Consider the following 12,375-nt stretch of genomic DNA (forward strand, 5'->3'; position numbering starts at 1 on the left):
TCTCTCTTGCAGCCACCCTTGTGCCCCAGCCTCTCTGCCTTGGGCTCTCCTAGGATGGTGCCACATCAACTCTGTTCCCTCAGGGCTGCCATCACCTTTTCCCCTGCTGATCCTCTCCTTCCCTCCCCAGACACAGGCTCCACTGCCCTCCTCTCCTCACAACACTCATTTATGTGACTCCACGACCGCTTGCTCCACACGCCCACCCCAGCCAGGCTCCTCTTCCCACTCCCACCCTCCTCCCAGCCCATCTCCAGGGCTTGGCTTTTCCCTCTGGAGCAGAGAGCCAAGAAGGGAGGGACTTCCTGCTCCTGCATGCTCCAGGCAGGGCTAGCATTCCAGAGAAAGCTCTGTTTAGGGTCTGGCAGAGGTTGCTACCTGCTGACAATGACTTGCTTGTTCCTGTGTGACCTGGGTATGGCAGGCAGCCATCACCTGAGGAGCCCAAATGGGAAGTTCCTCCCTGTGGAGGCCTTCCAGGATGCTCTGTTGTCCCGTTTGGCCCCCCAAGGACCAGCTGCTCATGCTGGGCTTGCTGGGGGCCTTGGCATATAAAACTGACTTGTAAATTGGGTGCCTGGGTGAACAGGACTGGATCCTTTCTCTGGCCTCCTGTCCTTGGCTATGGTCCTGCCCCTTCCCAGTGTTATTTCAGCCTCAGGCTGCTCTCTGGGTTCTTACTCTAGAGTTGACTTCCAGTTTCATTCTGTTGGCTTTCCTTAAAACCTGCAGCTCTGTCCTGGCCTGCTTCTTTGCTCTAGGTCAGCTTTTATTCCTGTGCAACCACTTTGGTCCGTGTGCCCTGCCATGGGAGCCATTAGGATGCAGAAGGTGAGAGCCAGCCTTCCAGCCTTCCTAGCCTTTGATCCTTCAGACAGTCCAGTCTGACCAGTAGCAACCAGGCATGCCAGATGCTGGGAAAGGTGTGGCAGGGCCCTAGGAGACACTGGATTGCTCTGTGCAGGCAGTGAGCAGCTTGTGTGCAGGGCTTGGACATGTGTGAGAAGGAGATTCTGCCAGACTTCATCAAGTCTGTTTTCAGAGATATGCAGCTTTTCCCACTAGAATGGATTTTCTGTCCCATTAGGGTGGATTTTCTCTCCCCTTAGACTGGATTTTCTTTGAAAAAGTGAAAGGGTCTATCCTTGTATAAGAGCCCTTTTTGTTTCCTCCTTCATCTTCTCCAAAATATGAACACAAACACAGCTTTTCAGTAAGATTGGTTTTCAGGACTTGCTTTAAACTGGCAAAATATTATTTCCCTTTCTCAATCTTGAATATTTTTGGACAGCTGTGCTAGTTTTTTTCCAGAAATACAGTTTGTGCCAAACATATCTTAAAGAAAATTAAAGCCTGAACTGATCATCTTTGCCAAAACTTTAAGCCACTGGAAATAAGTTCTTAAAACTGGAAGTCCTGGACATTCTCGGGGTGATGCAACGAGACCAGCTTATGTCACTCTCTCCTCTCCTGCTTTAAACATCCTCATCCTTGCACCTGCCTTTCCCCAGGGCACAGAGTGCTCCATGTACCCTACTTTCACTGCAGCAGGGTTTTTTCCTTCCGTGATCCTCCCCAGCTCACCCCCATCCCATTATTCTCTTGCTGGAACTGAGCTGGGCTTAGCTAAGCAGGGCTCTGCTGGCACTGGCCTGTGTGGGCAACCAGTGACAGCTCTACTGCTCTCTGATCTCCTCGCACATGTTTTGCTGCCCTGTGGTACCTGCTCCCTTCCCAGCTGCCAGCCCAGCTGTGGCATGTGCTGTTGAATATTTACTGTGCTCTGAAGGACGTGATTTTGTGATGTTTTACAGTGCTTCATTTGGTAGAAGTAGTGACCTGAGCAGTCCCTACATTTCAGCCAGTCGCAGTCCATCTCTAGCTACCTCACCCACTGCCATTGGCTCATCTACCTCCCCGGGCACCCCGTGGCAACCTGTCTCTTGCTGCCCCACATCTCTCGGTGTGAACACTCCTGCTTCAGCCCGCCACAGCACCAGGTAATGGCTCCCAGAGACAATGCTCCAAAAGTCAGCGTTTCGGTTGGAAGTCCTGGAGTGAATTAGGGATTGGATGTGTGCTTCCACATGGGACGTGCTGATAAGCAATTCCAGAGTGATAAGCAATCCCAGGATGGTGGTGTTGGACAGTCCCAGTGGTGGGTGTGACTGGCAGGCAGGTGACAGCCCACAGTGTGTCCCTTGTGCCCTCTGTCCCTGTGACGCAGCGTGTGCTCAGGCTGCCCTCAGGTGCTCAGTGGAGCTCTTGGAGTTCCTTTCTTCTGCTTTTTCACCAGGTACATTTTCTGATCATTTTTGCTACTGACAGGGATGTGAAAGCTATTAATTCCTCATGCTCATTCTTCTCCAAGTTTTGTAAAATTCATTTTACTGTGGCTGTTCTCTACAAACACATGACTGTCAAGTGAGGAGGACGAGCTGTCCATGCTCTGTCGAGAAGGTTGGACTTGGTCAGCACTGGAGTTCACTTGCTTTGCTTTCCGTATGTCTTCTCTATTTCAGAGCCCCTTTCAGGCAACAAACTGATTCTGCTGTAGAGAAAAACACAGAGGGCAGCTGTGCCAGCACCCCTCTAGGTGTAATCACAAACCATGCTGTGCTCGGCGCTGCCAACGGCACCGGGAATGCCGGGGCTGCCTCCGCCCCGGGGAAGGACCTCTCGGCTGAGGAGGCCAGGGAGCGCAGAAGGTCAGTGAGGAGTGGGCTCTGGTGGCCCTCTGCGTGGGCAGCTCTCACGTGGTGGTGATGGCGGGGGCGTAAGAACTGGTTTTTAGTTGTTCCATGAAGTTCCCAGGCTGCTGTCCCTACCCTCTCTGAAGGTTTTGAACTGAATGGTCACTGGCTTGTAGGTTAAATTTAGTTTCATAACTTTCTACGTGTCTCTTCAGCATCTCAGCCTTTTTCTTCAGTACTAATCTCAGCCCATCCCAGTGTGTTTGCAGGGACACACAGCAGAGCAGGACTCGCAGTGGGTAAAAAGAATCCCATCCTAAAAAGACCATTGCACTGAGATACAGTCAGATAAAATCTGTCCCTGTGATTCAGCTCAGCTGTGTTTACTTATGCCCTGATGGAGATGTCTGGTGCAAAGGTCCCCCAGATTCCCTTTACAGTCAGTGGGAGAAAACAAACATTCCTGGGGCGTGTAGGTGTGTTACACAGTAGGAGATGGACTCCAGCAGCAGGTATGGCTTTGATTGACTGGAAAAGCCAGAGGTAGGAGGCTGCCATGTGCAGCTGAGGCCGTTCCAGCAGTAGCAGCAGTGGGAATGACTCTGACTCCAGCTGGTGGTATCTCTTTCTTATCACATGGTGTTATTTTAAGACTGGGGAAATACAAACCTGGGGAGGCAGAGCTCTTTTCAAAGGAGCTCTACCCTGTGCATTAATTACAGAATATTAAATGATCCATATATTCTTCCTGCAAACAGGTTAACTTTTCCAAAACCTGTCTCTTCTAATGGCATCAGTGAAAGCAAACAGTAAAAAATAAAATGCAGCGATGAATTGGGTGTTTCTAACCAGCAGTGAGTTCATGCAGAGTACCCAGTGCTTGGATTCTTCCAAAGTGTCATAGTGACTTATTGAAATACAACCCTTCCTGAGTGCAGATAGTGCTCTGACACATCTTAAATGGTCTGAGGCTGAAGGATGGCAAAATTAATAATGGGCATTATCAGCCTACAGGACTAAAGGTGGTGGTGGGGCTGAGCTGCTGCTCAGCTTCACTTGCAGCACATCCAAGCAAGGTGGGCTGTGCTGTTGGAAAATACTCAAACTTGTAATGCTGCTTGGGATTTTTTTTTTCCCAGAGCTTGCACAGGGAGCGCTTGGAAGGTATCAAAACATCAGCTTTGTGTGCAGGGACAGTTTACACTAGCCACTGCAGGGTATTTTTGGTGTGAAAACACTTGGGTTAACCCTGGAAGTGCCTCTGTTGCATTGCTGGAGGTCACTTGGCTTGGAGTCATTTACAATTGAATCGAGATGAGCTGCCAAAAGATACTACCAGTGCCCAGTGGGGTTGTGCAAGAGGACAGAGTGAGTATTGTGCTCTCAGTTCTCACTAAAGACCTTTCACTATGGTCTCTCCATTTTGGCAAGCCCAGAATCAAGTTGCAGAAGCAGGTTTTTCCCTGCAGAAGTGGGCTGCTCATAGTCCCCCAGACTTCTGGCCCTGTCTGCAGACAAAGAACTGGACTGGGATAGTTACTTGTAGATGTCCAAAAAAGCATCCATTAATATTACTGCATTGGCATTTACTGCCAAATCTGTTTCTATAAATAATACAGAAGATCTCTTTGTCTCCTGCATTTTTATTAGAGAACCATCTCCTGTGAATTATGGTAATGTAAAGAGAAAACACCAGAAAATTCCTCCCACCTTTAATTGATGCTTTCAAACTACTGAGAGAAAAAAAGCCCAGAAATTATACATTGTGCTCATGGGGGAGGAAACCTTACTGGTGAATGTATGTCCTCACAGTGGGATAAAGTGACTGGGAGCTACCTGCACATTGGAACTAGGACACATGGACCCAGGGAGACAGGAGAAGTCACCTAAACAGGAAAAGCTTATTAGGGAAGGAGACCAATTCCAGTAAAATAAAAAGGCAAATGGCAAACAGTTGTCAGGGCAGTGCTGTATGGATTTCAGTTCCCAGTGGCAGCTGTTGCAGGAGTGCTTGGGCTGCTTCGGTGTTTCCAAAGCACCAGCTTGCTCTTAGCAACAAAAACATAAACAGGCTGATCATCTAATTTTAGATCACAGGGATATCTCCGAACTTGTGGCCTTAAAATTATCTGTGTGAAGCCAAAAGCTTAAAGCAGAAGAGACTGCTCAGGATCTGAATGAACGACTGGCATAGTGCTCTGGAGTGCTGGTTTGCATCCTGTGGTGGCCAATAAGCCTTAACCTGTCCCACCACAGTTTGACCCATTGTGATCACCTGCTCCTTGTTTTCCAGCTGAATTGGTCAGGCTCCGGTAAATGCTGGGAAATAGTGTAAATTACAGCGGGGAGGAAAGAACAAACAGCAGAGGGGCAATGGAGCAGAGATCCATTTGGGGCGTGCGACACCACGTGGTGCCGGCTGGACTGTGCCCGGTCAGGGCTGGGGCCCAGCTGCTGCCACCTGTGTTCTGTGTGTCCTGCTGCACATCCCAGCCTTCTCTGTGTCCTGCTGCACATCCCAGCCTCCTGACACTTCCACCTGTGTTCTGTGTCCTGCTGCACATCCCAGCCTCCCAGTGCTCCTCTACAGCAGTGTGCTAATGTTGTAAGCTGGAAAAGTGCCATCTCCCACAGCCAGTGCTTGTGTCAGGCAGTTTCTTTTGGGTTTTTTTTTCTGGGTATTTTGGAGCTGCTGATGATCAGATGGTGGTCTGGCCATTTGGATGATCTCCTGCCAAAAGCAAATTGTCTCCCATTGTCAGTGTGTTTGTCCACTGGCTCTGCTGGGGTGGATGTCAGCTGTGTGGGTGTTGTGCCTGCAGTACCTCACACAGACCTGGTTCTTCCTAGGGCAGAACTAATAGCTTCCTCATTTCTGCTGGGTGCCCATAGATGGTGGAGAATGGGGGTTCCTGTTGGTTGTAGCCCAGTGCTGGATTATCCACCTTCATCCAGGGTGACAGCGGCCTCTAGTGCCACCAAAAGCTTCCTACCCAAGTTCTCTGCATCCTGTTTGAGCAGATTCATTGCAGGGTTCTGGTCACGGCTTCTCCTGACAGTCGTGCACTGCAGAGTATTCCTGGTGTCCCAGGTCTGGCCTGCTTGGAGCAGTATCCCCTGGGTTTAGAAAGGGGCTGCAGGAGATCCTGCTATACTGGAATGTCACTTGAGCCATGAGATATCTGTGCTGGAAAAAGTCTGGGAGATCTGGCTGAAGCTTTTCGTACTCTTCTTATGGAACTTTTACTTCCCAGAACAGCTGGAAATGTGACCATGTAGCTCACAGCTGGCATGTGGGGTGAGACATGCTTTCCCTGAAAACTTCTGAAAGGCAAGTCTGCTCTCAGTTATGTGGCCAGTTTTAAAGGACTCTTGAATTTGAAATCTCTCCTGGTTTGCCAAGAATTAGGATTTCCCCCCCACCACCACCACCACCACTTGGTTTATACAAATGAATTCTGCCATTGTGTGTGTTCTTCCTGTTCCTCGGGAAGGTTCCAGCAGGGTGGTTCCAGCACTTGCCATCAGACATACTCTTTGAGACAGGAAACTCCTCTCTCTCCTTACTTTTTAATTTATTCTGACCAGTTTCTCACGTAACTGCCCAATCCCTGGAAGTGTCCAAGGCCAGGCTGGACAGGGCTTGGAGCAGCCTGGTCTAGTGGAAGCTGCTCCTGCCCATGGCAGGGTGTGGAACTAGATAAGCTTTAAGGTCCCTTCCAAACCAAACCACTCCAGGATTCCATGACAAATCCAGAGTAGGAGTGAGGTGGACTGGTTTTCTGGGCAGCTTTGGGGCTGGTGGCTCTGCTCAGCCCATGCCTTCTTGCCCTCTAAAAGTCTCCCCTAGAAATACTTTTCAGCTGAAGGAAATTCACTGACATGCCAGGTAACTGTGTTTGACAAACACTTCTGTTTCCTGCTTCATTCCCAAGAGGAATTTATTCTTCATTCTAAGGATCCAGCTGCTCATTATAGTAGCATATATTATTAATATATTAATAACTGAATCCTCCTCCACCAGTACTGTTAGATGAACAATTTTTGGCCAGTCCTTTTCCTCGTGGTTCTTGTCCTGTGGGCATTCTGAGTATGTCTCCTCTAGGAAGAGCATGGATGTGTCACCTGATATGTCCCTTAACCCTTATGATCTGACAAATGGAATAAAGGACCCTGATCTCTGTGAAAGTTGAACTATGAGATTTGCATTCAAGGAGTATTTAAATGTTGCTTGTGAGGAGCTGGCAGAAAGGGCTGCAAACAATAGCTCGCTGCTGCCATATTTTTAATAGCATTTGACTCTATAATCCTTATCACTGACTGATGTAAAGCTGAGTGGTCTTAATCTCCTGGGAAAGGTCCCTGGGGAAGCACAGCAGTGGGATGCTCATGCAAGGAGCTGTTACAAGGCAAGGGAAGGATTCCTGTCCACACTACACAGTGGACAACAAGAAGTTAAGAGGTTTCTCTCTCCTGTGAAGAGCTGAACGATCATCTGGCACCTGCTGTGACAGCATTTCCCTGCCTCTGCCTCTGCACTTAATCACTTTCAGATAAAGTTGTCCCTTTTTTTCAAAGGCTGCTGGTGCAGCCTTTGAAATGGGCTGACGTGGGAGGGCAGGAATTCTGCTGGCCTGGGATTGTCCATGTTGGGAAGAGGCGAGATTGCTCCTGCTGGATCAGAAATCAAGCTGCATTTTTATTTTGAGTAAGGTCGAGGTGTGGGCCGGGGTCAGTGCGGTTTCCTGCAGGGGCGGCGAGCAGGTGTGTGCTGCATGCTCAGCCAGCAGGGCTTTATCCACCCAGGCCTCAGGGGAAGGGGGGAGGATATTTTGGCATTTGCTTTGGGCGGGGGAGCCCAGGCTGTAGGTTGGCCTGCTAACAAAAGCAGGAATCCATGCAGGATCCTTCAGGAATAGTCAAGGAAAGGAAGCAGGGACCACTTGAGCTAAGCATTGTAAAAGAACTGCAGCTTGGCAGCGTGGAGCAAGCAGCAGGTAAAACTGCCTTTTCCCCAGCCCTGTCCATGCCCAGTGTGTGTGCAGTTCCTCTTGGCTTACTAATGGGAACCACTGCCCTGCTGCACGCGCTTCACCCTCGGTCTAACAGCAAAAATGGCACCTTCTGGCTCTGGTACCATCCCAGTGCCACTGCCTGGATGTTTAGGGGCTGGGCTTTACTAACTTTGACAAATTCAGCTACTTCTCTGTGCCCAAAATGGCTGTTAAAGCCAAGGATGTACCTGAAATATTTGTAGAGATCCTGAGAAGCTAATTCAAAGAAGCTTCTCTAAAGCTGAGAAGCTAGTTCAGCACTAAATCAGCTAGTCTGTTAAATTCTCTGCTCCATGGTATTGACCTGGGGATGTGACAGTTGGAGGAGCCAAAGAAGCCAGGTAACCTCCCTGGCATTTCTATTTGAAAAGTTTTTGTGCAGACTTAATCTTCTGTACCTGAGAATAATGGACACTGGAAATTGAACTAAAGCTACTGGCTAAGAAATTGCTATGTGAACTCAGTAGGAAATGGAAATCTTTGATACATTATTAATATTCAGTGATATTTTGCATAATTTAGCTGAGGCTGATCTGTGATCCTGTTGCTTGGAGCTGCTCAAGCATCTCCTGCTCCCACAAGGTGGCAGTGGAAGGCTGCTGGGATGCGCTGGCAGGGGAACATCACTCCTCGGGCTTATTTGGCTCAGCAGCTGAATTTGATCACCGTCAAGTTTTGTTTTTGCTTTATTTTTTAGTTGCAGAAGACAACTTCCCAAATACTCAGAGTTTTGCCAAGTTAATTTTTTTTTGTTTCCCCAGGGATTTTCTGCCCTGGAAAATTTCCTGTTTCAGACTGCAAACTAGCTTTTGGGAAAGCTCTAACAGGTCTGCTTAAAGTTGTTGAAAACGTCAAATTGTATTGGTTCAGTTGCAAATGGGAGGGATGCTGGCAGAGGCAGGACATTGATTTCCTCTGTCAGTGTCAGGAAGTTCCATCCTGTTCCAGTTCCTGCAGCAGATTTTTAATGCAAGGATGCAGCTCCTGAGAACTGCAGACGGTGCACCTTGTTCCCTATCACGGTGATAACCCACTCAGTGCTGTGTATTGACACCTGAAGTCCTGTGCTGAACACAAACAATTCCAAAATATTCCATCCTGATAAGCTTTGTGCTTGTGATGGTCACAGCTGACCCATTCAGTGACAGGGTCATACTGTCAGTTCAGGTGTTGTTGGCTATCTCTGCTCTGGGGTTGCAGCCCTCTTTGCTTTTCTCTTACAGAAATAATTCCTGGATTGTTCTTGGTTTTTAGAAAAGTAAGTGTTCTCCTCTTCTGGCAGAAGTTTAAAAGTTCACAGCAGCGGTTACTGCAGCCAGTTTAGGGAATGTAATCACTGTGATATTTGTTGCCTTTTCACTCTTCACCATAATGCTGAGTGACATTAATTAATGTGAAGGGATTACATAGATTATTAAAAGATCCTCATGCATGTGCTGACTCCTCCAGCCCCAAACTTGGTGAGCTCTCAGGAGTACCTATGCTGTATTTCATTCCTCTGGCAGAGGGATTGCAGGGCTGTGTTCCCAGCTGGATCTGCAACCTGAGCACTCCTCACCTCGTATTGGAGCCATCCAGGCTGCCAGGGAAGCACAAGGAGCTGCCATGGGGACACGGCACAAAAGGAGCAGCTCTGCTGTCTGAGGGGCACACACAGAACTGAACATGGAACCATGGAATGCTTTGGTTTGGGTTGGGAGGTTGGTCAGGATTACTGCTCATGTCATCCCAATGCCTTCCACTAGAACAGGTGGCTTCAAGCCCCATCCAGCCTGGCCTTGCACACTTCCAGGGACAGGGCATGGGAAAGGACCAAAATTATCCTGAACTCCCTGGTGGGAAATGTTCTTGTAGCCTCAGCTGTCGTACATTTAATCTCACCCCATTGTAAATGTCCCCTGGAAAGAGGAGTTCTGCAGGTATAAAGGGAGCTGGTTGTTGTGATTAACAAGCGGTAAAGATCACAAGTCTCTTAAACTCTTAGATCAGCACCTGAACATGTTGAGCAAAGCAGAGCTGTGGGAAATAAAGAAGTTAATCTGCTGCTAGTGAACCTGCTAATCAACCTGTAACCAAAGTTTCAGACACTGAAACTTGCAGGAGCTGAGAATTCATTGTCCAGATTGAAACACAACAGCTCCCAGCAAAAGCCTGAAAATGGGGAATTCTCAGCCAAGCCTTTTTGAGCCAGCTGTGAAAGGCTTTAGGACCATGATCTTGTTGTCCTTCTGTCTTCAGCTTATTAAATAACTCGGCATTGTCAGGCTGTCTCCCCCCTCATTGCAAGCTCCAGCACTCACAGTCTGATGTGTTGTCCTTCTCTCCTGCCTGGAAGGGTCTCTCAGAGCACATCCAGCTTCTGGCAGTTTCTCTAATGACTATTTCCAGTTGCAGTGGGCTGATGGGCAGAACTTGTCAGCACAGGGACAAATTCAGGGAAGAACCAAAACCTGTTGCTTGGATAAGAGAGCACGAAAGTTTCTTTTTCTGACTGTTTCCATGTAGCTGCCAATGATTGACTTGCTTCTGGGGACATAGTTCATTTTCTAACTTAAGGAATTGTATTTTGGGAACTGCTGTCAGCATTGTTGCCTGCAGAACTTGCACTTGCTTCTCCTCCCTCCTCCAGCTTACGGACAGTTATTTGCTAATGGCAGCTCTCCAGTTTGTAGGAATGCATTGCTGGGATGCTGTACTTTTCCAGTTGTTTCAGGAGAACAGTATCTGTACTTGAGGCTTTTGCTGACATTTTTTTTTTAATCTTCCTTTTTTCACAGTGCACGTGAGTTTTTAATATACATGCATGTATATATAAACATATATATGTGTGTGTGTATGCCTGAGAAATAGATATATGTGTGACAAAGACTTTTTAAATCACTCCATATTTGAAATAGGGATACTATACTCTTCTTAAGAAGAGAAATTTCAGACATTTTAAGTCTGAGTAGCCACATAGCTTTCCATGTGGTGAGCACACCTCCTTGTGGACAGGGAGCCAAACCTGTGCCTGGCTCCCCTTACCTGTGTTACCTGGATTTGGAAGAGCCAAAAGTCTGTCCTGGCTTCCAAGAAAACTGTCACTGTTGGTTCTAGTCTAATGTGTGTAGTTCAGAGTCACTTCTAAGCTAGAAAGAGGTGAGAGGATTTGGAGAGGGCCTAGGAAGAGCTTTACGTCAGAAAAGCTCCATCAAGCCCAGCTCCAGTTCATGACCAGCAGACTCTCATTTCCAGAGACTGGGGAAAACTGTGATGATGAACCAGTTACTGTGTGCAGTTCATGTTCTTACTGTGCTGGCTGCAGGACCTGGATTTATTGGAGAAAGACCTAACAGGGATGGAGGGAACCTGTCATGGCCCAATGCAGCTTGTTTTGGGGGTGTATCTCAATTTTCAGTCCTGACAGCAGAACAAAATTCCTTGAAGAAATTCTGAGAAGAGAGCAGCTGTAGAACTTGGTGAATGTTTAGCTTCCAAATTTGTTGCCAGGTGTTCGTAGAATGCCAGAAAGGTTTGGTTTGGAAGGGAACTTACAGCTCATCTAATTCCATCCCCTGCCATGGGCAGGGACACCTTCCACTAGACCAGGTGACTCCAAGCCCTGTCCAGCCTGGCCTTGAACACTTCCAGGGATGGGGCAGCCACGGCTGTTCTGCCACATGTAAGTGATGTAAAACTCCAGGTGTTGCACATTCTTGCTGTTCCTCTGGGACTTGGTGATGTTCTGCCAAAGGACTCCATGGTGGTGAATGGTTTGCCAGAAACATTTAAAGCTCTGAATGCCTGAAGGAGTTCAGGATGGCAGGATGGAGACCAGTGTCATAAAAAGGATTGTCATAAGACTGTATGTTTCTTGGAGAAACCAATCTTCTGTTCTTGTTACCCATGCACTAACCAAGGGTGCAAGATTGTACCTCTCTTTTCTGCATCATTAACCCTTCACTTGGGAGGTGTTTCTCCTCACAGTATTTTCTTTCCTTCTGGCCAGCATTTTCTAACATACAGATTTGCTCCTGTATTCCTGGTTTACTAGCCTGTATATCCAGCCTTCCTATTTCCTGGGTTGAGTATCCCCTTCTGTTAGAATTGTATTGCAGCTCCTTTTGCCTTGATGTGGTGATGAGTAGTTGGGATCCATTTGAGTTTTACACTATCCTTGATGAAAGAGTTGACAGATGAAAATAGGTGTTTTCTTGAAAATAGGCAGAATTAAGTGGGAGCCAAGTTCATCAGTCAGTTACCAAATTTTTTCCTGGGTAATACACAAACCAGAAGCCTCTAGCTCTCTCAGGGCAGCAGGACACACTTTTCTCTGTCTGTGGGAGTTGTAAACCTCTGCAGTGGTTTTGCTAGCTCTCACATACACATCTTGAACAATTTCTTTTCTTCTCCTTGAACTTACAGCCAAAACTCTGGTAAAAATCTGTTCTGCTTTATACATGCCTTGAGCTTGGTGTGATGGCTGCTCTTATTGCAAGTATTTCTCAGAGAAAGCTTATTGCAAGGAAACACAACACATAGGGCCTTTCCTTTGAAGATCTGCTTTGACCCCGAGATATTTGCTTGAATTAAGAGGGTGACACAGGCTCTGCACTTGAGGCAGCAGCATGTTCCTTTAAAACATAATT

At 47.6% G+C, this 12,375-nt stretch overlaps 1 protein-coding gene across 7 annotated transcripts in view; it reads left to right on the plus strand.

Annotated features, from left to right (window-relative positions):
* Positions 1 to 12,375, plus strand: part of PPP1R12B (protein phosphatase 1 regulatory subunit 12B) — a 131,395-nt gene that overhangs the window by 64,106 nt on the left and 54,914 nt on the right. For 5 of the 7 annotated variants that reach the window (XM_041489518.1, XM_041489520.1, XM_041489521.1 and 2 more), the window contains exons 13-14: positions 1,815 to 2,000; positions 2,523 to 2,708. The exons of 1 other annotated variant lie outside the window; for it this stretch is intronic. In XM_041489518.1, coding sequence (XP_041345452.1) covers positions 1,815 to 2,000; positions 2,523 to 2,708 — 372 coding nt within the window. The remainder of the gene's footprint in view (positions 1 to 1,814; positions 2,001 to 2,522; positions 2,709 to 12,375) is intronic. One more of the 7 variants, XM_041489522.1, reaches the window with a different exon arrangement.

The sequence above is a fragment of the Pyrgilauda ruficollis genome, unplaced genomic scaffold, assembly GCF_017590135.1.
Source record: "Pyrgilauda ruficollis isolate IOZ18807 unplaced genomic scaffold, ASM1759013v1 scaffold95, whole genome shotgun sequence".
NCBI lineage: Eukaryota > Metazoa > Chordata > Aves > Passeriformes > Passeridae > Pyrgilauda > Pyrgilauda ruficollis.